Here is a 27,052-nt window from a genome sequence, read left to right on the forward strand (position 1 = left end):
CTTTCTGCCCTCTCACGGTGCGTCCGTGCTGCTCCGCAGGCTGCTGGGTATTAATAGCCGGGAATGGCCGCGCTGATGAGCCCGGGAGGGGGGACGGAGCGCCTGGCGCCGGACGGGGATGTTGTCCCGGAGCAGGGGGCTCTGCTGGAGCCCCGGGACGGTCCAGCCAGGAAACTCGGCAAAACGCCTGGACAGGGCGAGCCTGTCGCCCCGCAGCCCCACCTCCAGCCGGGAAAAGACTTTCCCGGAGCATTTTCTGCGCCGGGAAGGGCTCGTGTCCCCGGGGCTCCCGGCGGGGTGCCGGGTCCCTCCCCGGGAGAGCTCGGCCTCCACCTCCCCCCGGCTGCGGGATAACGGCGGGGAATTCATTACCCGGGGGGGCTCGTTCTCCGCCGGCTGCGGGATAACGGCGGGGGATTCATTACCCGGGAGGGCTCGCTCTCCGCCGGCTGCGGGATAACGGCGGGGGATTCATTACCCGGGAGGGCTCGCTCTCCGCCGGCTGCGGGATAACGGCGGGGGATTCATTACCCGGGAGGGCTCGCTCTCCGCCGGCTGCGGGATAACGGCGGGCGATGCGGGTACGCGCTGCGGCGCTGCTGCCGCGCCTGGTTCCCCCCCCGCACCGCGGCGGGGCGGGAGGCGGGGCGGGGCGGAGGCTCGGCTCGGTTCGGCTCGGCTCGGCTCGGTTTGGCTCCGCTCGGCCGGGCTCGGGATGCTGCTGCGGGTGCGCGCCGCCGTGGCGCAGCTGGCGGCGGGGCTGGGCGCGGGCGCGCAGCCCCCCGCAGAACCGCGGGGCGGCGGGGCCGGACCCGGGGCCGGTCGGGGATCGCCGCCGCCAGCCGCCTTCTGCCGGCCGGCCTTCCTGCAGCTGACTCCCGAGGAGCTGCGCCGCGCCGACGACCACACGGGGCGGGCGGTGCAGAGCCCCCGGGACGGCCGCCGCCGCCTGCCCTGGAGCACGGGATACGCAGAGTGAGCGGGGCCGGGAGCGGGGCCGGGAGCCGAGGTTTGCAGCGGGGAGGGCAGGATGGCACCGCTCGGCACTGAAGCGGGGACCTTGGGGACGAAAATGGGTCGCGGCGGGCGGTGAGTTGCTTCTGTCCCTTTCCCAGCAGCGGCAGCGAGGAGCGGGCGCTCTGGATGCCCGTGGTGGGAGAGCATCAGCGGCGGGCTGTGCTCTTAGCGACCCCGAGGGGTTTAGGCTCTTCTGCCCGTTTTGTTTTCTGCGCTTTCTGCACAAGACTCGCTGCCACCGGTGGGTACCGAGGGCGAAGGAGGTGCGGCGCCTCTGGCAGGACTCGGGGGGAGCTGAGGCTTTCTTGCAAGTGAGACTGAAACTTCCCCTTCAAGGACCTGGTTGTCTTCTTTCACTAGCTGCGAGTTTCAGCCCTAACTGAAAGCGGGCGGGAAGGTCAGACTTTGAAGGCTTTTGCTGCTTAGTGCTGTCAGTCCACTCCTGCATCCCTTCCTGGAGCTGATCTTCCCGATATCCTAGAGAGCTTTATGAGGTGTTGATTTTCCCCAGGAAATAGTGGAGTAGGAGTACCCAGAGTGAAAAAAATCCCCTTTTTGGTATCCCAAGAGTTCTTCCTGCAGACCACTTGGAAGGTCTGCCCAAAGAAAAATCACCCTGCTGTGTTTACGGCTTCATCCTGTGAGCAGGTTCTGCAATCTAGACCTGAAATCTGCTGTGTCAGCACAGGCTGGGAAAAGTCAGTGTGAATCTTTTTGCCAAAGTTCTGCCTTTTTCATCATCATCATCATCACCCTCATTCCCTGAGCTCCCTGCAAGAGGGATGGGACATGGGTGTGGCTGTGATTCTCTCAGTGTGTCCCGGGGCTGTATATCTGAGGCTAATGCAGGTTTCGGGGCAGTACTAGGGACCTTCAGCAAACCCAGTTTATTTCTGGTCACCTCCCTTGGTAGGTGTGTGGACAATTGGACCCAGATCAACCCACACAACTGGTCTGGGACACCTGGGACAGGGCAGGAGCACCTGTGCAGGGCATCCCTGGGGACATGGGGCATGAGTGGAGGGTTGGGGGTGGGGGGAAGAGGTGCTGCGGGATGGTGTTTGCCGGAACATGATGTGAAAGAAAGGGCCTTTATACCTTTTTTCCTCCTGGCAGGGTGATAAATGCGGGGAAGAGCCAGCACAACGAGGACCAGGCATGCTGTGAGGTGGTGTTTGTGGAGCAGAGGCCCAGCCCCAGGGGCTGTGGGGAGTTGGATGGGGTGAGAGCCGTGGTGGTTCACAAGCTGGGGCACGACAGAGAAGATGCCCAGCAGCAGGGCATGGGATGGGACACGTGGCAATGTGTGCACACTGTGGATTCCCTTGGTTTGTGGCCCTTCCCTCTGCCTGCTCCTACCATCCTCCATCCCCATGTGACCCCAGCAGGGCTGGCTGCCCCGGGGACAGCAGTGGCCCTCGTGCCCTGCTGGGCTGCAGAGGTGGCGGCTGTGCTGGTGCTGTGGGGCCTCCCCTTCCCTGGAGGCTGCCGGAGGCACGAGGTGTCTGGGGTGGGCTCCAGGCAGGGATCAGCCGTGTCCCGACACCCCTGGTCAGCTGCCCACATTGCTCCTGCCTCACTGAGACCTGTGAGACTCGTGTCACTGTCCTCAGCTGGTGGCTCCAGCTGCTCTGAATCCCCCATCCCATCTGCTTCCTTGCAGGCTCATTTAACCGACCCTCTTCTCCCTGCAGGGCAGGAAAGGTTTTTATTTCCACTACTGGGCCCTGTTCGATGGCCATGCGGGCAGCGGTGCTGCTGTCATGGCATCTGAGAGGCTCCACCTGCACATCTGTGAGCAGCTCCGGGACCTCGTGGAGATCCTGCAGGACCCCTCCCCGCCTCCCGTCTGCCTGCCGCACGACACAAAGACCGGTTCTGCAGATCCCAACCAGGTGTCCTCTGCAGAGGACCACGGGGAGGTCCCAAACGATGCTGTGCCACGGTTTCACCTGGAGAAAGCAGTGTCCCATGAGAGCCTGGTGATCGGGGCCATTGAGAACGCCTTTAAGCACATGGTGAGGATCCTCTGCCTGTGGGATCATCTAGGGCACCCCTGGGAGCAGCTCTTTGCCGTCTGTGTCTGCATCAGGCTGACCCCACTGGTGAAAGGCAGCCCTGCAGCAAGGAGGGGATTGCAGAGAGGGCTCCAGGCACGGTGATCTCAGAGAGGGCCCTGTGATGCTCCGCACTCTGAGCTTTCAGAATGCAGAGGCTTTGGGGTCCAGGCCTGTGTGTGTGCAGAAGGCTTCATTACGCTTTCTTCCAGAAGGCCCACCTGCTCCCCTCCTGTCTCGCTCTTTCCTGCCTGTCCCACTGCCCCAGTGAAACCACATCCCTGGCTGCCCCACAAGACCCCTGGCCCCCCAAGCCCTACAGCCACTCCATGGCTGTGTGGGGAAAGGCCCCCTCCTGGTCACTGCTTCCCACCTGGAGCTGAGGTGCTGCTGAGGCAGTCAGGTGCTACTTGGGGCTGCCCACCTACCCTGCAGCCTCTGTGTCTCCCCAGGACGACCAGATCGAGCGGGAGCGGGCGTCCCAGCACCTCCCCGGCGGCTGCTGCGCCCTGGCTGCCATCTACCTCATGGGCAAGTTCTACGTGGCCAACGCTGGGGACAGCAGGTACAGCCCCACAGGGCAGCCCTCACCTTTTGCTCCGTGACTGGGGACACCCCAGCAGAGTGGGGAGGTGCCAGAGGGATGGCTGGTGAGGAACACCCAGCTCCATCCCTGTCCAGGGGAGGGTGAAGGTGGCAGAACTGGGCAGAGTCACCCCCTGCCCGCTCCATGCCCTGGGGACAATGTCCCCTGCTGTGATCTCGGCTTGCTGGGTGCACAGACAGGGCTGTAGAATTGCTTCCCAAAGGCTGGGATGTGCTCCCTCCCTTCCTTCCTAACAACATCCTCTCTGCTACCCAGATGGCTCTGGACCACGCCCTGGCCCCTGCTGCTGGCACCAGAAAACTGTGCTCAGCAAAGCTTTCAAAAATGTGCAAGAAGTCATTTTAGAATGCACTTCATAACAGTGACCTGTTTCAGGAAAAGGACACAAATCTATGCGCAGACAAGTGCAGTGGGAGCTTGGAGACCAGGAATTTTAATTTCCATATGTATTTACGGGGGGGGGGGGGGGGGCTACTGTAACTGCACCCGTGTGTGCCCCTACCCCCAGGCAATGGCAGAAGGTCCACCTTACACTAAAGTGAGACTGCAGGTGAAGCTGGTTTGAGCTGCCCTGTGTTTATCATTGGATCAAAGAATGGTTTGGATAGGAAAGGACCTTAAACCTCATCTTGTTCCATCCCCTGCCATTTGCACACACCTTTCACTAGACCAGATTGTTCCAAGCCCTGTCCGACCTGGCCTTGAACATTTCCAAGAATGCGGCAGCTGCAGTTGCACTGGGTATTTATTTACTGCAGGTTACCTTGTCCTCAGCAATGTCAGACCAGCAAATACAGGCTCCGGTCAATTTTCTGAGGCTGGACGTGCCTCCAGCTCTGGGACAGAGAAGAAGGAGGTCCCTCATACCTCTGCTTGTGGATGCAGGTTCCTCTCCACGGCAGCAGCAGCCAGGCACGGGCCATGCAGGATGGCAGCACACACAGGGTCCTGGGGTTGTAACTGTGCCTCTGGGTAACAGTCTGTGTTGCCTTCCCAGGTATCAAACACTGCCAGAGCTGAACTCAGCCTGGCCTCACGTCAGTGGAGGAGACTCACAGCCACCAGTCTTGGAGATCCTTGACCCCACCATGACACCCAGAAACATCTCATAATCAGACCTTTATGTTTTTTTGAGACATTAATCTGTAGCAGCAGCCCCAGCAGCTAGTGACAGTGCTGGTGTGGGATGGGCACGTGCACCTGTGTCCTGCTGCAGGCAATTTCTGCCCCTGCAGCTCCCCTCTAAAGGATGGTGCCCCACCTTTGGGCTGCTCCTTTTCTAACCATATCCCATCCTTTGATTTTTCCTGCTTCATTCCTCTCTGCCCCGTGTTTCTCTCCCATTTCCCTTCCTGCCCCTCTCCTGCACAGGAGGGAGGGATGCCGTGCCCTGCCCAGGGGGCAGTGAATCCAGGAAGAAGCTCCCACCTCAGGCTGGGAAGAGAGTGGGCAGCAGAGGGGAAGGGGTTGCACCACTCCAGGGAATCAGCCCTGGAGAGCCAGGCTCAGCTCCTCTGCCAGGTCTCCTTCTCTCTAATCTCATCCTTCCATGTTTCATTGCAGGGCCATTATCATCCGTAATGGGGAAATCATTCCAATGTCCAGGGAGTTTACTCCAGAGACAGAGAGGCAGAGGCTGCAGTTTTTAGTAAGAAAGACCTTTCTTCTAACCTCATTCCTGCTGAAACACCTCCTGACCTCTTCCCAGTCCCCTGTGCTGCCTGCTGGGCTGCTGCCGTGGCGGGGTTCTGGACCCAAGGGCAGCCCGTGGCTGGGACCTGCTGTTGGCACTTGTCCATCCCAGGCTGCTCCCTGGGATGGGAAGAGGCACTGGGGTGCAGGGAGCTGGCACGGGGGCATCTTGTGGCTGGCAGAGCCCTGGTTTGCTGCGGGCTCAGTGTGAGGGTCTGTGACTGCGAGCCTGGCACAGCTGGGACGTGGAGAGCCCAGCTTTCGGCGTGGGGCTGGACTGGTTTGCGTGGAGCCACTTTGGTCCATCTTGTTCTGTGGCTGTCCAGGGAACAGGGAGCATCCCCTGCCTGGGCTGCTGTGACCTGGAGGAGAGCGGGTCTCCTCCCTCCATCCGCCGTGCTCCCTTTTCCTGTCAGAGGAGCTGCAGTGCTCCTGCTGAGTCCTAGTTTCTTCCTGGCTGCTCCCTGGAGCGTTGGAGCTGATGTGTGCCAACGGGTTTCTGTCTTTGGCCCTGAAAGCTCCATCCCTCTCCTGGATGAATCCCCTGGTGCCACCCAGGGCGACTCTTTAAGGTTATAAAGATCTCTCTGAGGGCAGCACAGGGGAGGAGGAGTTTGTGTTGGAGAAGGTCTTGCTGGATGAAACTTCCTGGCTTGCAATGTACTTGCGAAAACACCGAGGTGTTTTTTTCTTGAATCTATTTTTGAATGACCGAGAGGAAGAAACTGCTGTGATCAGAATCCTCTTCAGCTGGCTGTGAGGGGCAGGATGCAGGCTGGGGACAGGCACACGCTGCTCTGCCACAAGATGCCCTGCCTCAGGACTCCCCCAGAGTGGGCTGGGGGTCTCCATGCCTCTGAACCAAGCCCCTGCCACCCCATCTTCCCAACGGATCTCCTCTTCTCTTCCCGCTTTTCTTTTCCCTTTGGCATTTTCCAACACTCCTTGTTCCTGGTCCCCTTCACACTGTGCTCCATGAGGGCTTGGGGCTGCCCTGGCTAGGGCTCTGTGCTGCTGCTCGTCCCTTGTCACGGTCACAGCTGGGACACTGTTTCAGAAAAGACCTATCACTCCTCCTCGGGTGAGTGCCATGCCCTGCGCTGAGCCTGGGATCCTGGGAGGTTTGCAGCTATGGCTCCTTCTGGGTAAATTCCAGCTTCTCCTGGAATTTGCTGGGGTTTGATTGTTTGATCCCTTTTGGAGATCTTTATTTCCCAAAACTCTCTATGCAAAAGCTTCACCTTCTTGCTGAGTGCTGGCATGGCTGTCCTCAGCTCGTTTCCCCTCTGGCTTAGCACAGGTGGGGGGTTTGAAGCTGCTTTTCCAGCACCTATTCAATTGGCTCTGGAGCAGCCGAAGTCCTCCCAGCACGGAATGTTGTAGCCAAAGTCCCGGTGGATGGTGGATCCTCATCTGGGCAGGGCTGGATCCACAGATCCCACTCTCCCAGCCCTGTGGCTGAGCCGACACTTGTTCCTGCAGGCACTGCTAAGGCCCGAGCTGCTGGGGAAGGAGTTCACACACCTGGAGTTCCCCCGCAGGATCCAGCCCAAGGAGCTGGGGAAGAAGATGCTCTACAGGGACCAGAACATGAATGGCTGGTAACCCCCAACTCGCCGGTGGCACTGGGCTCCTGCTGTGGTGGCTGCCCATCCCTGGCACCCCATCCCACGGGGCAGGGGGCTCTGGTGCACCGGGTACCCAGGTCCCAAGTGGTCAGTGCCGGAAGTCTTCACCTGCTGACACCTTGTCTCTGGCTTATTTTAACCAGGGCTTACAAAAAGATAGAAGAGGATGACCTGAAGTTTCCACTTATTTTTGGGGAAGGCAAAAAGGTAAGGCACTGTGCCAGAAGCTTGGCAGGGGTGGTTTATTGCCTGCTTTCACTGTTTTGGGGATTTCAGCCCATCACCGATTCTCCGCTGGGATAGGAGCTGGAGATAAAGCTGCTCTGGAGATAAAGTTCTCTTTTGATTCCACCATTCTCCAGGCTCGGATGATGGCCACAATAGGGGTCACAAGAGGCCTGGGAGACCATGACCTCAAGGTGTTCAGCTCCAACATCCACATCAAGCCTTTCCTGTCCTGCTTCCCAGAGGTAAGCCTGGCTGCCAGCCACATCACACCCAGGGGTTCCTGCGATGGCCAGAGCCACTCAGCAGGACCAGATCCACGATATGCCCAGTGCAGCAGGAGCCTCCTCTGCCTCCCTGCCTCTCACCCCTGCATCTTGCCCTGTGTCCTGCCAGGTCAGGGTTTATGACCTCACGCAGTACGAGCACTGCCCTGACGACGTTCTGGTGTTGGGCACCGACGGGCTCTGGGATGTCACCAATGACAAGGAGGTGGCTGGTGTGGTGATGGAGGTGCTGACGAGCTACGAGCCAAATGACCCATGCAGGTGAGCTGCAAGTGGGCTGGGTGACAGGCACGTTGTGCACTCCACCACCTCCCCTTGGCCCTGCTCCTCAGAGCAGTGTTGTGGCCACGCGTCGCTCTGGGCTCCACAGCGTGCATTGCTCCCCTGGATGTGCATATCTGAGCCTGGATCTCTCCAAGGGACCCTTTCCTGCACCTCTAGCTGCTCTAGCTTCTCCCTCCCTCCCTCCATCCTGATGCTGCACCAGCGGTCTGGGGTCACTGCTGAGCCGTGCTCTGCTCTGCCTGCAGGTACACCATGGTGGCACAGGAGCTGGTGGTGCGGTCTCGGGGAGTGCTCAAGGAGCGGGGCTGGCGGCTGGCCAATGACAAGCTGGGCTCTGGTGACGACATCTCTGTTTTTGTCATCCCCCTGGGTGGCCCCGGCAACTACACGTGATGCTGAATGAGCCTGGGGCAGCGGGGCTCCCCTTGCCTGGATGGAGACCAGCGGGACACTGACGCTGCCTCAGGGCCACCCCTAATCTAAGCACTTGTTTTTTGAGCCAGCTGCAAGAAGAGTAAGAAACCCAGAGCCTCAGTCTGTGCTCCTGTCCAGAGCATCCCCCTCCACCTGCTTGCATCCCAGTCCCAGGCGGAGAGGGAGAGGCCTTGGACAGAGGATGAGCACTGGGGTTGAGGGATGTTTTTATGCTGCTACGTTCTCAATGCTGTGAAAAGCCTGAGGGCTCCTCGGCTCCTCGGGGTGTCCTTTGCCTCATGGCTGTGCTGTGTGACAGCCTGGGGGCTGCTGGGGCACTCACACCTGCTGCAGTCACCCCCTGTCTCCTGCCCTGTGGTGCTTTGGCCAGTGACACTGAAGCTGCTGTTGGAGCTGGGGCTCAGATGGGATGTGACTGGGAGTAGAGTCCTACGGGCAGCTGGGCAGTGCTCAGCCTGGCACAAGTCCAGTGGTGGCCCCACAATGGCCATCCCAGCCTTGTGCTCCTAGTTTTCAGCCCCTCACACCTTCATTCTGTCAGGGACCTTGTCTCAGTCTCCAGTCTGGGAGATTGGAGCAGTGACCAAGCTCTGCCATGCACCCAGAGCCCTGAGAAGGGAAAAGCCATTGCACCAGCACTGGCTCTGCCACAGCTTCCACGCCCATCCTCTCATGCCCTGGATCACTGCAGTGCTTCTGGAGCCAATTATTTATTAACAGGAGAGCTGAGCTGGAAATGTCTAATCCTTTGTTGGTGTGGGGAGTCTATGAATGTATGTCTATATTTTGGGGTCATTCTGAGTTAGCAGCCTCACACAGAGCTGCCCTATTCAGGTGAGCTTAACAGCTTAACTGCACTGGATCTGCTTAGCCCAGGGCTGGGAACCCACAGTAAAAGCAGCTTGGTGTGACCCGGGCAGGGAAAGACAGCTCCCACGTTTTCCTTAATGATCCCAGACCTGGTGCAGTGGGGAGCTGGAGCAGTTCATCTCTGCACAGGATTTTTGCATCACACACGTCTCTGACCTGGAGCATCCATTTCCCAGACCTCTGCAGAGTGTTGCATCCTCCTAAACTATGAGGGATTGTCCCATCCTGGCACTGTGGGGATGGGGAGAGCTGGGCCATGGTCCCTTGTTTGGGAAAGGCTCCGTGGCACCAGTAGTTTGTGTCCTGTCACCGGGTGCAGCCAGCTCATGTCAAGTGTCACCTCTGGTGAATGTTGTTTGTCTCCTGTAACCAGTGAGATGTAAATAAACTGGGTGCACATAAGGGAAAGTTAAAGTTATGCAGGAGATTGGAACCTGTTGGCATCCATACTGAAGGGAGCAGGGAGTGGTGCTGAGGCCGGGAGCCTGTCCTTGTGTAGCACTGTGTGTTTAAATAAAGGTTTTGCCACTCGCAGTCCTACTTCAAAGTCTTTCTTTGCAGAGCTCCTGCAAAGAGGACTTACTGAAAAGCCAATTAGCTTTGATTAATTTATGTAGGCAGGCAAACAGGCCTGCGCAGAGCCATGTGAGCTGCTGTCCATCTGCCCTTGGCACTGGTCAGAGCTCATGGAGTGTCCATCCAGCGCCCGTGGGCAGTGGGAACCACTGGTGTGCTGCCACTCTCCGCATGGTGCTGCCTGGGGGTCTTGGACCCCTGGGGCGGGCTGGGAGGTGGCAGCAGTGGCCAGCCTGGTGGGAACAGAAACATTGCACAGGGAATGGAAGGGAGAAAAGGCGAATGGTTTTCCTGTCGGCAGGGAAGGGAGAGGGGCAGGCTGTGGCTCCAAGGAATGTGACTATCCCTCTCTGGGAGTTCAGGCACTCCAGCAGCAGCTGCCTCTGTCTGGAGGGTGGGCTGCCTGCTGGAAGCATCCCTGCTGTCCCACGTCCCTCTGACGGCCATCTGGTACCCCTGATACTCCTGATGCTCTCTTCACACTTGTTTGCACAGCCCTGTTCTCCTAGCACATTCCTTTTCATGCTGGCGGCTGAGAACTGGCTCTGGTTTTCCAGGTCACTGCCCGGCTGTTGGATAAGGCGAGGAGGCAGAGGCTGCTGCATTTAAAGCTTCCTCTGTGGTTCCCTTTTTTACTAAGGAAACATTTCCTTTGGAACCCACTCCTGGCCTGGGGCTTGATAAATTAAGAAAAATTGTCTGCAAGCCCTTAAAATAGCAGCGGTTTATGAGCCTGGGTCTGGGCCAGGCTCCTGGGGCTGCCTTTCCCTGGCAGAGGGACAGGAGCTCTGCCCTGCAGCTGGATGTCATGGGGGGAGCAGCCGCCTGGTCCTCCCCCCTCCCGCCCGTGGTGGGCACGGGGAGCCGGAGCCCCACCAGTGGCCCTGGGGTCACCTTAGTGCGGCGCCAAACACGACACAGCCCCCTTGCCCGGGCCCCTGTGGAGGGGACCCTGGGGACAGGGCATGTCCGCCGGCCACCCCCGTGTCTGTCCCAGTGGGAAGGGAGCGCTCTTGGCTGCTGCTCTGACCCGGCCCTGGGGCGCTCGGGGGCAGCAGCTCAGCCCCCCGGCAGTTGGGGTCGCCCCCTCCCCACCTGGCCGGGGAACCTGAACCGGCAGAGCGCCCTCGGGGCGCCCTCGGGCTCCGGGGGAACCACGGGGGTTCCGGGTGTCCCGGAGCCGGGCGGGGAGCAGCGCTGGCAGGGGCACGGCTCGGGACGGCACCGCACGGCTCGGCACAGCCCATCACGGCCCGGCCCATCACGGCTCGGCACAGTCCATCACGGCCCGGCCCATCACGGCTCGGCACAGCCCATCACGGCCCGGTACAGCCCATCACGGCTCGGCACAGCCCATCACGGCCCGGTACAGCCCATCACGGCCCGGTACAGCCCATCACGGCTCGGCACAGTCCATCACGGCTCGGCACAGCTCATCACGGCTCGGCACAGTCCATCACGGCTCGGCACAGCTCATCACGGCTCGGCACAGCTCATCACGGCTCGGCACAGCCCATCACGGCTCGGCACAGCCCATCACGGCCCGGTACAGCCCATCACGGCTCGGCACAGCTCATCACGGCTCGGCACAGTCCATCACGGCTCGGCACAGCTCATCACGGCTCGGCACAGCCCATCACGGCTCGGCACAGCCCATCACGGCCCGGTACAGCCCATCACGGCCCGGTACAGCCCATCACGGCTCGGCACAGCCCATCACGGCCCGGTACAGCCCATCACGGCCCGGCCCATCACGGCTCGGCACGGCCCCGCGTTCCCGCTCCGCCCCCGGCGGGCGGCCCCGGCCGGGGCGGTGCCCGGAGCCGCGCGGCGTCGCCGGGGCCGGGGCCGGAGAGGGGAGCGGGAGCGGGTCGGGGGAGCGGCGGAGAGAGGTGCGGGGTCCGGGGGAGCCGAGCGGGGCGGGGGGCTCTGCTGGCGGCGCGGGGGCTGGGATCGGTGCCGGAGGGCGCGGCTGGGGCGTGGGGCTGCTGGTGGGGTGGGGGGGTACTGGTAAGGAGTGGGGCCGGAGCCGGGATCTGGGGGTGCAGGTCTGGTTTACTGGTTGTGATGGGGTCTAAGTCACCGGTGGAGTCTGGAGAAACAGGGCTTTGTGATTGCTGGTGAGGCTTGGGGGAACTGGGGTCGGGGTTTACTCGTGGGGTTTGGAGGGACTGAGATCCGGGGTTGTGGGATGGTGGGATGTGGGGTTACTGATTCTGGTAGGGTGTGGGCTCAGAGGTGGGGTTACTGGGCTGTGGGGTCAGTGCAGGGGTAGGGAATAGGGCAGAGGGTGGGTGGGCCGGCCGGGCTGCTGGGCGGGGTGGGTGTGCCGGGGTGGGGGTCCCTGGGTGTGGTGAGGGTGGGTCAGCTGCACCCCTCGGTTACTGCAGGTTGTCATCCCTTGAGGGTGGCCTTGGGCTGTGGGTCCCGATTTTCAGTTGTCTCCCAGGCAGTGTCTGTACCTGGGGTCAGAGCCCGGGGGCTGCTGCCCCGTCCCACATCCCTCCCCACAGCCCCCGCTCCAGCAGTGTCCCCACGTACAGCCTTGCTTATGGAGTGGCCGCTCTGTGTTTTCTTCAGAAAAAGGAAAAAAAGTTCCCTTTCCTTACTGCTGAGCTCATTCTTAAACATTTATATTAGGGGGGCTTGCGGGGAGGGGAAATGATTGTGTAATGTCTTAGGAGCAGGGGAGCATTCCAAAAGCATGACTGCGTGGCCTTTTCCAGCACTAGCAGTCTGCAGCCAAGTCTCTCAGTGGCCTCCCTGAACCCAGCCCCCGGCTCTCAGCACCCCCGGGAGCGGGGAGTGTGATCCCTGGGCTGCCTCTGCCTGCGGTGGGCTGGGAGCAGGGCTGAGCCCCCCAGGCTGACATCCCTGGGAAAGTGTTCCGGTCAGGAAGCTGGAGGCTGGAGGTAGCGGTTTGGCTGGCTCTGTGTCATGGGGACCAGTTGCATTCTGTTTCTATTTAGCCGAGTGCTTTTGGTGTCCGAACAGTTTCAGTTTATGTCCAGCTCCTCGTCCTCAGCTCAGGTAGAGACTGCAAGAGATTTTGTGGACTTTTCGCTTGCATCCAGGTTCCTGACAGGTCCAGCTTCTCCAGGGAAACATATAAGTGGAAAATAAGCCAAGTCACTGTCTTCCTACAGGTGATCAGGAGCGTTTAACCAGGCTCACCTCCCAACTTGCCGTTTGCACTGGAGAGGCGTATTGCCATGAAAAGTAAGGAATTGTATTAGCAGATATTGATCGGCGCTGGGGCAGGCAGGCGTTGCTCAAGTACAGGCATCTGCTGAGATTGTGGCATGTTATTTGGAGCTTTCAGCAAGACGCTTGTGCTACCGTGAGGCTGGGAAGGCTGTCACTACTGCAGGAGGTAAAATAAGAACATGGCATGATGTCCTTTGGAAAAGGAGGTAAGGGCAGGCAGCTTTTCCCACAATGCTCAAACACTTGTGGTTTGAACTTTTTTTAGGCTTTCAAATTCTTCTGTTCCCAGTTCCTTTCTCTGTTTTGCTTGTGGATGTTTTTTGTGGGATTTAGCAATGAAAATGAGCCAGCCTGGACACTCTGCTCTGGGTCTGGGTCTGGACAGGTGCACTTTGCTGCTGGAGTGTGTGTTAAGCCCAGCCTGCCTGGTTGTGCCCAGAGAACATCTCAAAAAAAAATGGGTAAGGTCTAAACTTGAGCACTGGGTCGAGCTCCTCTTTTTACCATCACTTGTTGTTTGGATATAGCAGGTCTAGAGGTCTGAGGAAGGTTTTGGGCAGCTCTCTCAGGCGAATACGGACGTTTTCCTTGGTGCTGGTTTTGGCAGCAGAGGCAGGCGGGATGGCAGGCGAGCCAGGAGGCTGGAGCAGTGGGCAGGGGTGGTGTGGGTGCGTGTGGGTCAGCCCTGGGTGCCAGTGGTGGTTGCTGGCCTGGGCGAGGGCTGAGGACTGGTCTGTGCTGCCCAAACTGCACAGCTGGGCCAGCCCAGCCGCTGGATGAGCGTGAAATTGCAGATGCTGCTTTGCCAAAGCCAGCACCGCTTGGATGGTCCTGAGCTGTGATCTGCCCAGCAGCCCAGGCGCTGCCCCGCCCGTCGCGTTTCCCCTTAGCATCCCCTGTGTGCTTCCTGCCCTTGGAAATTCTTTCTGCCTTTCAACCTTAATGATTCTATGATTCTGTAGTAAGAGTCCCTCTGGTGCTTGCAACAGTGGCCAAGACTTGTCCTGTACTGCCCTGGCCGTGGCTTAGGTGTCTCAGCAGGTGAAATTCCCCACAGTGGGCATTCCTGTGGGGTTTTAATTTGGAAGTTTACTTACTTCATCGTTGTGCCAGTGAGTCCAAACTGCTAAAACCATTTCTGTAGTGGAACTGCCCCACAGCACTGGGGGTACCCCTGCGGGGGGTGTCTCTGCCTGTGCTGGGCTGCTCCCAGCACAGCTCTTTCCCCCCAGCCCTGCCCAGACTTCAGAGCTGTGCCTCTGGCCAGGGCTGTGATCCCTGGTGTGACCGGTCTGACCAGGGTGGGGCCGTCAGCAGTGCTTGGGAATTTCTTCCTTAGAACAAAATCCCTCTGTTACCTCTAGGAAGTAGAGTCTGGCTGAGGAGGTTCATTGAAAGATTTCTGTCCCTGGTTGGAGTCCTTCAAAGCATTAACATCTTTCCCTGCTGTTCCTGAGTCCCCATAGCACACACTGGATGATGGACACATCCTGCTGCCAGAGGAATTCCCCATATCCTGCTCAGCAGGAACTTCACATTTTGAGGCACAAAGCTGGGAGCGACCAGCAGCACAAAGGCTGCCCTGGAGCCCGACTGTTTTATGGTGATGGCTTTGAAATAGCTGCTTGGAAAGTAGAACAGAGCAATCTGGGGTCATGTTGCAGCCCTTTGGTGAGCTGGAGGAGATGCCTGCTCAGGATTCGGGTGGTGCTGGCAGTGGTGGCACAGATTAAACCCCGTGTGGGCCCAGCCTGCCTGCAGCAGCAGGTGCAGGGATGGGCACGGGAGCCCTGCGGGGTTTGGCAGCGGGAAATGCTGGCACTCAGCTGCTGCTCCCTTTTGTTATCTCCATGGATGAGCAGGAGGCATGTCCAGCGGGGCCCTGCAAGTGCTGCTCACACCCGGGAGCTGCCAGTTTGATTGCCGGCGTGGGCTGGGCAGCGCTGGCTGTAATTTGGGGTGGTTGGCGCTTGGCAGAGTTTAAAATCTCGGTTTCCGTGTCTGTTATGGATGACCGTGTGCTTTTAATCCTTTGGCCTGATGGCAGTTGTAGTAAAGCTGTCCTCAGATTGTCACAGAATCCCAAAATGGTTTGGGTTGGAAGGGACCTTAAAGCTCATCTTGATCCACCCCCTGCCATGGGCAGGAACCCCTTCCACCATCCCAGGTTGTGCCAAGCCTTGTCCAGCGTGGCCTTGGACTCTTCCAGCGATGGGGTAGCCACAGCTGCTCTGGGCAGCTTGTGCCAGGGCCTCACCATCCCCTGGGAGGGGCTCTGAGGTCTCCCCAGAGCCTTCTCTTCTCCAGCCGAGCACCTCAGCTCTCCAGGCTGGCTCCGGAGCAGAGGGGCTCCAGCTCTGTGGCCTCACTCCAGCAGCTCTGTGTTCTCCCTGTGGTGGGGACCCCGGGGCTGGGGCTGCTCTGCAGGTGGGGTCTCACCTGCGTGGGGCAGAATTTCCCCCTCCCCTGCTGCCCAGGCTGGGGGATCCGCCCTGCACACAGGGGCATTTCTGGGCTGCCAGTGAACGCTGCTGTGTCATGTAGAGCTTCTCATCCACCAGCATCCCCAAGTCCTTCCTCTCAGGGCTGCTCTCACTTAGTTCTGCATTTGTGCTTGGGATTGCCCTGTTTGTCTTCATGAAATTGTCACGTTTTCCAGTCTTTTTATCTGCTCATAATCTGGCAACAGTGCAAAGATCTTTGCATCAGAATCCTCATCCCAGGGACTGGCCTCATCCTGGTGAGCAAAAGAGCATCCTCTGGCAAAGCAGCTCATCTCTCCTGGAACAGAGAGGTGCTGGCACCTGGTGTTGGTGCTGTGCCAGCTGCCGGGTCCAGGGCACGGGTGGGGGCACCCGGCTGACCCTGGGGCTCACAGCTCTTCCAGCCTCCTTGCCCTGCTCGCCTTTGCAGCCCCGGATTAGTAATGGGCTATTTCTGGATAGCTCTCCTGAGTAATGGAATGAATTGTGCAGAGATTTTGGGTGGGGACAGTGCCTCTGCCCTCTGAGTCACCGCTCGGCATCACGCCGGGCTGGGAGCTGCCGGGCCCGGAGCCGTCCCGGGTCAGCGAGGGCGCTGGAGGCCGTGGGAAGGAGCTCTGGGTGTGGTGGCTGGGCTCGGTTTGGGGCATCTGCCGCCCCCCTCGCAGGGCGCTCGTGGGCAGGGCAGCACTTGGGCAGCAGCAGGGCCACCCTGCTTGGTTTTGGTTTCCGTCCAGTGTCTGCAGACTGGGCATGGGCAGATCCTGGCGTCCCTGGGGGCGGGTGTTTGTGTCCTTGGGCATCTGCTGCTCCTTACAATGCAGATGTTGTTATCTGCCTGGTGGTGTGGGTTAGATACTGGCATGGCCCAAACTGCCTTTCCTCTTGGAGATACGGAGTCACAAGGCAGCATATCATGTTTTACTGTGGGCAAAGCAGCTTTGTGTCCAAATAAACAGGCTTTTTTCTCCCTGAACTCTCCTTTTTCTGTGCTGTGGACGTGCTGCTGGAGAGAGGACGAGCCTTTGGTCGGACAAGAAGGGTGGTTTGCAACAGGGTTGGACTTGTGCATCATGGAGATCTTTTCCAGCCTCAAGATTCTGTGGCACTGTGGGTTTACCTGGCCCAGCTGGGACAGGCAGGAGCAGCAGGGCATGAGGAATAGGGACAGGAGCTGTTTCCCCCTCCATGCTCAGCATTGCCTCCCTAAAAAGTGCCCCTGGTCCCTGGAAGGGACCCTTTGGAGCACCTTTTCCTTTTTTTCTCTGACTTCGGTGTTGCACAAATGTGCTCACCTTCGTGTAGACATGCTGCTCCACTGGGATGTGTGCCTGGCACCGAGGATCCCAGCTGAGGAGCGTCACATCCTTCCGGATGCAGCCCTTGATTCTCACTCTTCTCACCTTACAAGTGCCAGCTTTCTATTTTTGTTAACAGCTCCAGAGCACTCAGCAGCCATGAACCATTCCTGCCTCAGCTTGTGAGCCAAAATGCTTGGAACCTTCAAAGATCCATGGCTACAGCAGGGTCTGGTCTGGGTGAAAACTCGCTCTCTGGCTGGTTCTCAGGCTCAGCTGTAAATCCCTTTTGAAAGTGAGGGATGCCCAGGTGTAGTTTTCCTTGCAGAACTGCGTCCCTTTCCCTTGGGGCAGAACGCTGCCTTCTCGTGGGGTTTCAGCTCTGTTTGCTGAGCGATGACTGGCGTGGGCTCTCTTGGTTCTGTGGCAAAGGCTCCTTTCTCAGACAGGCTGGGATGGGGCCAGCCCAGTGCCGAGTGCCAGGCACACAGGTCCTGCTTGCCCAGACCTCCAAGAGCTTGGCTGGGCCTGTTCCAGCAGCTGCTCAGATTTTTTGGGGTCTGGTGAGCATGCTGGGGTGAAACCCAGAGCAGTTTCTGCCCTGAACGATTTATAATTTAAAATGAACCCAGCATGAGCATGGAACTCTGAGGTTGTGTAAAATCCTGGTTACCTGGGTGGTGGCACAGCAAAGCCAGGGAGGGTTGGATGTCTGGGGAAGGCAGAGTGGTTTGTCACCCCCCTGCGTACAGCCACCGGCTCTGACCACAGCGGGGACAGTTCTCCCAGCCACAGCAGCAGTGCCGGCTGTAGATGGTTCCAGTCAGGCCAGTTCTTGTGGTGCCCGTGAGCTGGTGTGTGTGGGAGCTGCAGGGGTGTCTGGCAGAGGGTTGGGGGAGCCTCTGTCCTGTCTGTCACTGACTGCTCGCAGTGGCATGTGCCCAGGTGCTTGTGTCTGGTATCTGCCAGGCTGTTGTGCACAGGAATCTGGGGGGCCAGGAGCATGAACTGCCCGTGCTGCTCTGTCCTGCTCAGCTGCTCCCTGTGTCCCCACAGCGATGGCGGCCATCAGGAAGAAGCTGGTGATCGTGGGAGATGGTGCCTGTGGAAAGACGTGTCTGCTGATCGTGTTCAGCAAAGACCAGTTCCCCGAGGTCTACGTGCCCACCGTGTTCGAGAACTACATTGCTGACATAGAGGTGGATGGGAAGCAGGTAAGGGCCGTTGCCATTCCCAGCTCCTTGCTCCGCGCTGGCAGCGCCACCGCCCAGGGCTGTTGCCGGGAGTGCTCTGTGTGCACAGAGGAGCCCCAGGGCTCCAGCATTTCTGGGTCACCCTGAACCTACCCCAGTTTGAGGAAGTGCACAACTGGACCTGGAGAAAGATAAATCTGTCTCTCCTGGCCTGCAGAGCCACTGAGCCATGTCCTTCTCCCCTCTCAGGTTGAGCTGGCCCTGTGGGACACAGCAGGACAGGAGGACTATGACAGGCTGCGGCCCCTCTCATACCCGGACACAGACGTAATCCTCATGTGCTTTTCCATTGACAGCCCGGATAGCCTCGGTAGGGACTGGGGATTGAGGGGGAACCTGGGGCTCCCACAGGACTCGGTGCTGCTACTGAGCCCCCTGGGCTCTGGGAAGGGCCCATGCTGCCCCTCGAGGCTGCCAGAGCCTTCCCTGGCTGTGTGTGCACTTCAGGGAAATGCTGGGAACTTGGTGACTGGGCGGAGGTGGCGGGAGAGGAGGATGCTCGCTGTGGGGTGAGCTCTCCCTGCTCCAACGGGAAAAGCTTGGGGTTGTGAGGATGCTGTGGGGTAGCAGCCCCACAGCTCATAAGATTCCGTGCGTGGTTATTGTAGAGAACATCCCTGAGAAGTGGACGCCAGAGGTGAAGCACTTCTGCCCCAATGTGCCCATCATCCTGGTGGGGAACAAGAAGGACCTGCGGAATGACGAGCACACGCGGCGGGAGCTGGCCAAGATGAAGCAGGTGGGGACAGCCCTGGGTCCCCCAGCCAGCAAGGCACTCTACCCATACCAGATCCTGGCTGGAAGGGCTGGGTGCCCCAAGGGCAGTTGCTGTTGTGTTCTGGCAGCGTTTCCAAACCCTGTTTTTACTGCTTCCTAGGAGCCGGTGAAGCCAGAGGAGGGGAGGGACATGGCCAACAGGATCAACGCCTTTGGCTACCTCGAGTGCTCGGCCAAGACGAAGGAGGGGGTGCGGGAGGTGTTTGAGATGGCCACCCGTGCTGGCCTGCAGGTGCGGAAGAACAAGAGGCGCAGGGGGTGCCCGCTGCTGTGAGCGGCCCGGCAGGCACCGGCCCCCGCCTGCCCTGCCCGGGAGGGACGGCCCGAGCAGGACCTCGTGCTGCCACTACCTGCCCCGAACCCTTTGCGCCAGAGCTGCCACCCGCGCTCGCAGGGTGTCCCTGCGACATTCTGGGGCCGAGAGGGGCCAGTGCCTTCAGTACCCGCTGCTCTCCGTGGGCCGGGTGCTTGTGTTGCCCTGTTTTGTACTGAGCTCCCTGGTTTTGCCTTTCCCATGGGCACTGCTGCGGTGTTCACTCTCCTTCCCAGCTCTGGGCCGGTGCCAAAGAAGCAAGAGGTGCCGGTCACAGCTCACGTGTGGGGCGTGCCAGGCCCTTGGTGTGCTTTTCCTGCTCTCCTTGGCCGTGCAGGCAGCACACACCAGTGTTACAGACTTGCCTGGGCAGCCTTCGCCCTGTCTGTGAGCAGAGCTGGGCTCAGCTGCTGCCAGGAGCTCCTCCCGGGACGTGAGCCCAGCTCTGCCGGTGCTGCCGCCTTCCAGTCTGCCTCGGTCATGGACTTGGCAGCAGTAAACCCAACTGCATAATTGGGAGAATAAATGCAAACCGGTATTTTAGTAATTGTAACTTTGCTTGTGTGGTGTTCTTCTGGGTCTCCTTTGTGCCCCTCGCTGCTCCAGGCTCCAGCCTGGGGCTGGGGGCCTTGTGCTGCAGGGTGGGGACTTGCCTGGCCCCCAGCCCCTCTCGCTTCAGCTGCTGGCGGAGGACCAGGGCTCAGTACCCTGTGCTTGCAGAAGGGCCAAGAAGCAGTTTGCATTGGAAGGGCCAGGCAGGAGCTTCCCAGCTGTACCCAGTCCCTGGGTGATGGGCACTGCCATCTCTGCTGGAGCCATCCTGCTTCTGGAGCAGGGCAGGGCTGCAGTGAGCCCGATGCTGCTCTGAAGCCTGTCTGTGTAAGCAAGGCCCACCTAGGACTCAACAATACACTGCTTTTCTCTAAACGTTTATTCCAGGGAAATAGAGTGCCTGCACAGCCATGCCAGCTCTCAGACCAGGTAGCTGCCCAGTGGAGAGCTGAGCCAGCCTGTCCCTGGCCAGGTTCCTGCCTTCCCCAGTTACCCTTCACAGCAGCAGCGAGCTCCCCTGTGCACCCAGTGATGCACTTTGGAGGCCAGAGTCTCCAGGCTTAAGCCTTTCACTGAATGGTGAGACCAGTCACGGAGAACTGTTTTGCCGCAGCCATGTCGAGAAATGATTAAAATGGAGAGTTGTCCCAGTGTGATGCTGGTGTGGGCTCCGTGGCTGGCAGCAAAGGGTGGCAACACCTTCTGGTCTGGTGGGTTCAGCCCCATCTCCACAGGGAAACATGGAGCACCCCAGGACTGAGACAGAAAGAGCAGGAGCTGCTGCAGGCCAGGGACAGGCTGAGGGGGATGCAGCTTCATGGGGTGTCTTCTCCTTTCCCAGGTGTGTTTCCTGCAGAGAAACCTCATGGCAGAGCTGGCCCCTGACTTGGGGACGGAGACATGCAAGCCCTAAGCAAAAACCCGCTGTAAGCCCTGTTCCATTTGGGGCAGAATCCTCCCAGTGCCCCAGCTGTGACCCCGCCAGCTGCTGCCGCAGGGTGCTGGCGTGGCATGACCCTGCTGCTCTTGGGGCCCTGCTGGCAGTGCCCAGCTCTGCTCACCTGGGTACTAAACGCTGAGCTGGAGCGTGTGGAGCTCATCGGCGAGTCTGTCCTCGGCCGTGCTCTCGTCCTCGTAGGGGTATCCCGTGTAGCCGCCCTCTTCCTTGCAGTACCTGAGGAACCTGCAGGTGCAGAGGCAGGGGAGCCTGGGCGCCAGGTGGCACTGGCCCGTGGCACTGGGCACGGCCAGGCACCGTGTGCCAGCAGCAGAAAGGGCAGGTGTGCACTGGCTGTGCAGGGGCCAGGAGCAGCTCACCTGTGCCAGTGGTGGTCCTTGCTGAGCACGGTCGGATTGCCCACCACGATCAACAGAGCCTTGGCCCTGGTGATGGCCACGTTAAGCCTCTGAAGAGGACAAGCAAGAGGGTTTTAGCTGGCTGCAACACCTCTCATCGTCTCGCAGCCCCACCTGGGTGCAGGCAGCTCTGGTGTGGCACTGAGCACCCAGAGCAGCTCTTCCTCTCTGTGAGAACCAGAGGGGAGAAGGGGCTGCTCGGGGCAAGGCGGTACCTTGGGGTTCTTGAGGAAGCCCAGCCTGAAGGTCTGGTCGAACTGGAGGTACGTGCTGCAGCTGCGCACGGTGGAGATGAGGATCACGTTCCGCTCCTGGCCCTGGAACTCTTCCACAGAGCCCACCTGGGGCAGGAACAGCAGGTGAGGGGCCAGGAGCACCCCTGGGCTGGGGCTGGCAGGGCTCCCTCCTCCTGTGGCAGGGTGTGCTCCTCTCTCCTCCAGGCCCAGGACGTACCTTCAACTGGCTGATGTCCGGCAGCTTCCGCAGATCGGGGTCCAGGGAGGTGATGGCTCTCCGGACCTTCTCTACCTGAGCGGAGGCATGTGGCAAAACCCAGCCACCACAGGGCCACCCTTGTGCCAGCCCTGGGGCTGCCCATCCATCCCCGTCCCTTGGGGCGGCCTCAGCCTCTGCCCTGCCTGTAGAGCTGTGTCCCTCACCTGCTTCCTGTAGGGAGAAATGATGCCGATCTCCTTGGGGGACACCGTGGGGCAGCCTCCCTTGCCCCGGCTCTGCAGCAGCTTCTTGAGGTAGTGCACCAGGACCTCAATTTCGGCCGTGTTGAAGAATGAGGGGCTCTTGGCCTCTCTCTGGTCTTCCCCACAAACCCCATGGAAGATGATGGGGAAGCCCTGGGGATGGAGAACATTTAGCTCTGCTCTGCCTGTGCCCTGGGGATCCCCCTGGGTCAGTCCCTCCTGTGCCCCTCACTTTTTTGGGAAGCTCCTCCCAGGTACAATACAGATTCCGGATGTCAAGCCCGTTGCTGTTGCACACCTTCAGCTCATTGTCATAGAAGAGCTCGTTGGGGACCCTGAGGATGGCCTCGTGGGACCTAGCAGAGGCAGGACAGTGCCCAGGGTAGGTGCCGTGTGGGTCCAGAACCCTTTCAGCACCCAGGACAGCAGGTGCACCCCCATCTCCCACACCAGCTGAGGCACTACGAGGCTCTGGGGGACAGATCCTGGAGTGCCAGGCTCACCCATGCCTGCCTGGCTTAATCCCTTCCTGCACCATCCCTGTCCCCACCTGTAGTTCCAGAGCAGTTTGGTGATGAACTGTGGGTCATATCCTCCACTTGACTTCTTGTACAGGGGGTTGTGCAGCATCAGCCTCTCCAGCAGCGAGGTGCCTGTGCACAGTGATACCCTGTGGCTCCCCACAAGGCCACTCAGCCCCTGTGCGGTGCCTGCAGCACTCCCACCCCTCTCCCTACTCACCCAAACCATGCTGGATGGCCAACGGTGAGGTGAGGACGGGGCCCAGCTGCTTGGGGTCTCCTGCCAGCACCAGCTGCCCCCCATTTGGGTTGGTGTCCTGATCCATGGGAGCCAGGAGCCCTGGGAACAGGGAGAGCTCAGTGGGGAATGGGAGGGAGCCCAGGCCGTGCAGAGATGCAGCTCCTCGAGACACTCACCCGCGATGGCGACCACGCTCTCCGGCTCTACCGCCTGGCCACACTCGTCGATGAAGACGTGGGAGAAAAACCCAGGGGGGAAGTTGGCTGACACCAGCCTGGAGGAGAGATGGAATGAGGCTGCCTTAGCATCCTCCCCCACCTGGCCATCCTTCCTCTCCTACCCTTCATCCTCATCCTCCCACAGAGGAGGGATTTCCTCCCCTGCTGCCTGCCCTCCTCCAACCCCTCCCTGCTGAATCCCAGAGGGACTTCCTTCACAGCCTGGCTGCAAGGCAGCCCTGGGTCCACCTGTCACGGGTGCTGGGGACAATCCCAGCTCCTCTGACCTTCCTGCTGTCACCAGTGTGGTGATGATAATCCGGTAGCGCTTCAGGCTCTCCTTGCTCGGGTACACGTAGCTGCTCTGCTCATCGTCCCAGTTGCAGCAGGGCTGGAGGGCAGGCATTGGGTGAGGGCCCACTACCTCGGGGGACACCAGCACAGATGTGCCGACAGGATTTTGGGGTGGAGGGACAGGGACCTACCATGATATCGGGGGGCACTTCCCTGTAGTTCCTGGAGCTGGCAATGAGCCTGTAGACATGCCGAGGGGCAATGTCCTTGAGGAGGCACTGGCACAGCAGGTCTGCGGCACTGTTGGAGGGGGCACAGGCCAAGATACGGGTGTCCTTGAAGCATGTCCACACCTGGGTGGGAGGAGGAGGTGACAGCATTGAGCCCCATGGACGGGAGTGGGCAGCAATGCTCAGGGCTGGATTCGGGCACCGGCCACTCACCTGCTTGATGGCCTCCACCATAGTGACCGTCTTGCCAGTGCCAGGGGGGCCAAAGATGAGGTATGGGGCTGGCCGGGACATCCCCGTCACGATGTGGGTCACGGCTTTGCACTGCTCCTCGTTGGCCTCCAGCTTGCGGTTAAACCACCTGTGGGAGCAGAGGCTGTGCTGCCGGAGCCCCCTCACCTCCATCCCCTCCCTCCCACAGACCCTCCCAGCCCGCAGAACCGGGGACTCACCGGGGCTGGAAGGGGCCTGGGAAGAGGGACTTGTGGCAGGAGGCGGAGGGGAAGAGGAGGCTGAACAAGCTGCGGCGCATGGCCAGGACTACAGCCCGATGCTGGACCTGCAGTGGCAGCCGGCTGAAGGTGAAGGTCACATCAAACTTCAGGTTCTTCACAAACTTCTTCTGCAGCCTGGGAAGGAGTGGTGTGAGCAGAGCACGGGGCCCTCTCCCATGCCCTCCTGGCCCTTTCCAAGCCGCTCCTGGCCTTTGGCATGTCAGAGAAAGGCTGCTGGGACCAGACATCACTCACTTGGAGGAGAAGCCCAGCCTGACCTTCTCCAGTTCCACGCTGTGCACGTAGCCCTTGTACTGGGTGAGCGGGGAGTGGTCCCGCTCGCTGCTCAGGTGGACAAAGAGGTGGTCCCCTCTCAGCAGGGACGGGCGGTTCTCGGCCACGCCGGGCACCTGTGCCAAAGGGCCAGTGTGATGCCAGGCACTCTGGGAGTGCCAGTGCTGTGCCAGCACCCCTCCCATCCCTCACCCCCCTACGCACGTCGAGAACCAGCAGCCCCCTGTCCTGCGCCATGGTCACATCCTGCATGTCGTAGCGCCGGATGTCCACCTCCATCTGGATCTCCTCCAGGTGCAGCAGCAGCTGGAATTTCTGGTGGTAGTTCTCAGCCTGCAGAGGTGCTTCCAGCAGCGAGCTGAGGACAGCAGCAATGTCATTGTGTCCCAGGGACAGCCTGGCACTCAAGGAACACCTCAGCATTGCTCTCAGCCCTTGGCACTCACCGCATGGCAGCCCAGCTGGAGCTGGCACTGGTGTTGGGTCCGAGCAGGATCGTGTCCTTGAGGTTCTTTGGGTACTGGTAGGTGCCCAGAGGGATTTCCCTCTCCAGTTCATTTTTCAGGGAGCTGGGTGGAGGGGACAGCAGTGCTGCAGGGACTACATAGTGTCCCCAGCCTCACTGCCACTAGCCACAGGGTTGAAGCACTGTCCCGTGGTGCCAGACAGTCAAGGAGCTGAACCTTGTCCTGGCTGGAGAACAGGCGGGGCCCTCTGCTCAGGATGGCAGCAGGTGACTTCACCACATACCTGTCGGGGGGGATGCCATCCTCGGTGATGACGGTGACATGGCGCTGGAGGCTGGCCTCGTAAGGCTGGAAAGGTGCCAAGGGCCCCAGGTCCTTGGCCAGCTGGCTCTCGGCAATGGCAGCAACATAGCGTGAGATGCTGAAGGGCCCGTCTGGCTCCTTGGTGAACTCCAAGGTCACCACAGCACTGAAGTGCCCATTGCAGGTGGTGAGGCACCGCACCTGGATGGGGTATTTGCCACCTGCGGGGTGAAGTGGTGAGAGTGGGTCCTGCATCCCCTCTGTAGGGCAGGGCACGGGGCAGGGGACGGGATGGGACCGTACCCGGGTGTAACAGCAGGGGCTGGCCCTGCACTGCCCCTTGCTCATCAGTGAAGGAGAGCTCCGGTGACTGCTGGTGTGGCTGGAACCGCTGCAGGGTCACCACCTCTGTCCCACAGTTCTGCACCAGGACAGTGACTGTCCGGGGCTCACCCGGCACCACTGGGAAGCGGATATTCCCATTGCCCTGGTCACAGTCCGAGACGATCTCTACCCCGTGCTTCCCACGAATGAGCTCAGCCCTGTGGGGAGGGAGGGTCAGGCTTTCCCAGCCAGGGTGGGGGACCCAGGGGCCACACCAGGGCAGCGTGCTGCCAGTCATACCACTGCTTGCCATAGATCTGGGGCACTTGTGGAGTGGAGCTGGGCTGCTGTCCTGAGGCAGACGTGGACACGGATGTCTGTGCATTCCTTCTGCATCTCCGGTACTGGTTTGCCACCACGACATGACTCTTCACCTGCAAGGAGCAGCCAGAAATCAGCCTGGCCCTGGGATCCTGCAGGAAGCTCCTGAGGAGCCAGTCCTAGTGGGCACTGCCCCAGCACAAACTCACCTTGAATTTCACCACTTCCCCGTGCACCTGAATCTGCTGGGTTGTCTTCAGTGCGTACAAGATGCTGGAAAACCTGGGTGTCTTTGTGTCAGTCCTGCAGAGACAGGGGAGAGGGTTTGTGTGGGGGAGCGTGGCTCGGCCATGGGCACGGGCAGCTGAGGCAAGTGGGAATAGGACGCAGGACACTGAGGCTGCACTGAGGGAGTTCTCAGAAGGTCCCCTCGACTCCAGGAGAGGAAGAACAACTTGGGCTTCCCACTGGCCTGTGCAAATCTCACATCCCTGCTGGCTGCTCCAGCAATTCTGTGCTGTGCCATTGCCAAGGCACAGCCACTGTGGTCCCAGCAGTGATGACCCTCCAGGTACCTCCTCCCAGTCCCACCAGTGCACTGAGCCCCGGCTTTGCCAATGATTAACAGTAGTGATGTTGCACAAGGGCCAGTGTGACTGGTGTCAGCAGGGTGAGGTGGGGGAGTATGGTGGGCAGTGGGTGTCCAAGGCCATCCCCAGGCAGCTGCTGGGGGCCTATGGAGCTGGGGATCATCCCCAGCAGGGCTTCGGTGAGGCAAAGGAGCTTGGGGGCCCCAGCGATGAACTGGGGACCAGAGAAACTGGCCAGGCACTGGGGATGCTGGCCCGGCGACTGGGAGATGCTGGTCAGGGATCTGTCCCAGGTCACGTTGCCCGGGTCTGGCCGAGGGCTCTCACCTGCCCCGGAACTCCTGGTTGTAGATGGTCCGCAGCGTCTCCCGCAGGCTCACCTCCTTCCGGCCCGTGTCCTGCAAAAACTGCACGAACTGAGACCCCCAAAAACTGGCCTCCGCCACGCTGAACCGCGACATGGTTGAGCCGAGCCGAGCCGAGCCGAGCCGAGCAGAGCTGAGCCGAGCCGAGCCGAGCCGAGCCGAGCCGAGCCGAGCCGAGCCGAGCAGAGCCGAGCCGAGCTGAGAGGGTGCCGCGTCGAGGAGTGCCAGGATAAGCCGGGCTGCGCCGGGCTGGGCTGGGCTGACCCCGGGCTGGTGGCGCACGGAGAAACGAAAGCGAAAGGGGCCAAAAGGGGCCGAACGGGGCCGGCCCGCCCGGCACCGGGCTGCTGGAGGGCTGCGGGTGGGACGGCGGAGGCTGCGGTGGAGAGGGCTGACGGGGGAGAAGAGGCAGGCGGGGAACGAGTCGGTCTGAAGGATGATTAGCTGAAGATTTGGAGAAGGACGAAGAGATAGAAACGCTCCTAAGGCTGGAACACCGGCGGTAAACTGCCTCCAGTGTAACCAAGGAGCAGACTAGCCTTGAGGCAGATAAAAGCTGTTGTGTGCAGAGTCTTATCTTGGGCCCTGCTTCAGCTTCACATACTTGGAATTGCTGCAGCGATTTCCTGAATGGATGCAGGGCCGCAGCCCACAGCACCTGAGGCACACACAACCTTTCATCTCCCCTGCGTGCTGCCGCAGGCAGGACGCTCTTAACAAACTGTCCTTGAGTGGCTCCATGCACAGCACTGTGCAAACCCTCCAAAAAGCCCT

At 60.2% G+C, this 27,052-nt stretch overlaps 3 protein-coding genes across 5 annotated transcripts; 2 read left to right on the top strand and 1 right to left on the bottom strand.

The window, feature by feature from the left end:
* Nucleotides 1-683: 683 nt before the first annotated feature.
* PPM1J (protein phosphatase, Mg2+/Mn2+ dependent 1J) lies at nt 684-9,623 on the top strand. The gene is made up of 10 exons (XM_066204026.1): nt 684-975; nt 2,134-2,239; nt 2,712-3,035; nt 3,527-3,639; nt 5,245-5,329; nt 6,856-6,974; nt 7,145-7,208; nt 7,364-7,471; nt 7,623-7,774; nt 8,044-9,623. Exons 1-10 carry the CDS (start codon nt 716-718, stop codon nt 8,189-8,191), a joined length of 1,479 nt encoding a protein of 492 aa, XP_066060123.1. The 5' UTR covers nt 684-715; the 3' UTR covers nt 8,192-9,623.
* Nucleotides 9,624-11,473: 1,850 nt separating this feature from the next.
* Nucleotides 11,474-19,563, top strand: RHOC (ras homolog family member C). Of its 3 annotated transcripts, none has more exons than XM_066203842.1 (6): nt 11,475-11,571; nt 12,826-12,898; nt 17,724-17,881; nt 18,110-18,230; nt 18,529-18,659; nt 18,798-19,563. In XM_066203842.1, exons 2-6 carry the CDS (start codon nt 12,892-12,894, stop codon nt 18,969-18,971), a joined length of 591 nt encoding a protein of 196 aa, XP_066059939.1. In that variant the 5' UTR covers nt 11,475-11,571; nt 12,826-12,891; the 3' UTR covers nt 18,972-19,563. The 3 variants fall into 3 exon arrangements, with proteins under 3 accessions (XP_066059940.1, XP_066059939.1, XP_066059938.1); XM_066203841.1 differs by having other exon boundaries at nt 11,476-11,571; nt 12,826-13,092; XM_066203843.1 differs by lacking the exon at nt 12,826-12,898 and having other exon boundaries at nt 11,474-11,571.
* A 368-nt stretch (nt 19,564-19,931) lies between these two features.
* On the bottom strand, nt 19,932-26,432 carry MOV10 (Mov10 RNA helicase). The gene is made up of 22 exons (XM_066204153.1): nt 26,241-26,432; nt 25,533-25,626; nt 25,303-25,436; nt 24,982-25,220; nt 24,659-24,899; nt 24,355-24,477; nt 24,113-24,266; nt 23,870-24,024; nt 23,573-23,749; nt 23,334-23,481; nt 23,082-23,243; nt 22,884-22,987; nt 22,555-22,652; nt 22,358-22,477; nt 22,167-22,269; nt 21,849-21,972; nt 21,578-21,769; nt 21,372-21,446; nt 21,134-21,259; nt 20,880-20,968; nt 20,624-20,745; nt 19,932-20,412 (listed from the first exon to the last, which is right to left on the bottom strand). The coding sequence occupies exons 1-21, from the start codon at nt 26,372-26,374 to the stop codon at nt 20,631-20,633; spliced, it is 2,907 nt and encodes a 968-aa protein (XP_066060250.1). The 5' UTR covers nt 26,375-26,432; the 3' UTR covers nt 19,932-20,412; nt 20,624-20,630.
* Between the last annotated feature and the right edge of the window lie 620 nt (nt 26,433-27,052).

This window comes from Chamaea fasciata, unplaced genomic scaffold, assembly GCF_029207755.1.
Source record: "Chamaea fasciata isolate MVZ Bird 193981 ecotype frontalis unplaced genomic scaffold, bChaFas1.0.hap1 SCAF_25, whole genome shotgun sequence".
In the NCBI taxonomy this organism is placed as follows: Eukaryota; Metazoa; Chordata; class Aves; order Passeriformes; family Sylviidae; genus Chamaea; species Chamaea fasciata.

Excerpts from the sequence above, each read along its gene's own strand:
- MOV10 (XM_066204153.1), bottom strand. The coding sequence starts at position 26,374 with ATGTCGCGGTTCAGCGTGGCGGAGGCCAGTTTTTGGGGGTCTCAGTTC. Across the intron at positions 22,478-22,554 it reads GAGCGTGGTCGCCATCGCGG|GGCTCCTGGCTCCCATGGAT; the intron begins GTGAGTGTCTCG and ends CCCTGTTCCCAG. Across the intron at positions 21,973-22,166 it reads AAACTGCTCTGGAACTACAG|GTCCCACGAGGCCATCCTCA; the intron begins GTGGGGACAGGG and ends TGCCTCTGCTAG.
- PPM1J (XM_066204026.1), top strand. The coding sequence starts at position 716 with ATGCTGCTGCGGGTGCGCGCCGCCGTGGCGCAGCTGGCGGCGGGGCTG. Across the intron at positions 976-2,133 it reads TGGAGCACGGGATACGCAGA|GGTGATAAATGCGGGGAAGA; the intron begins GTGAGCGGGGCC and ends TCCTCCTGGCAG. Across the intron at positions 5,330-6,855 it reads GGCAGAGGCTGCAGTTTTTA|GCACTGCTAAGGCCCGAGCT; the intron begins GTAAGAAAGACC and ends TTGTTCCTGCAG.
- RHOC (XM_066203841.1), top strand. The coding sequence starts at position 13,071 with ATGATGTCCTTTGGAAAAGGAG. Across the intron at positions 17,882-18,109 it reads TAGAGGTGGATGGGAAGCAG|GTTGAGCTGGCCCTGTGGGA; the intron begins GTAAGGGCCGTT and ends CTCCCCTCTCAG. Across the intron at positions 18,660-18,797 it reads AGCTGGCCAAGATGAAGCAG|GAGCCGGTGAAGCCAGAGGA; the intron begins GTGGGGACAGCC and ends ACTGCTTCCTAG.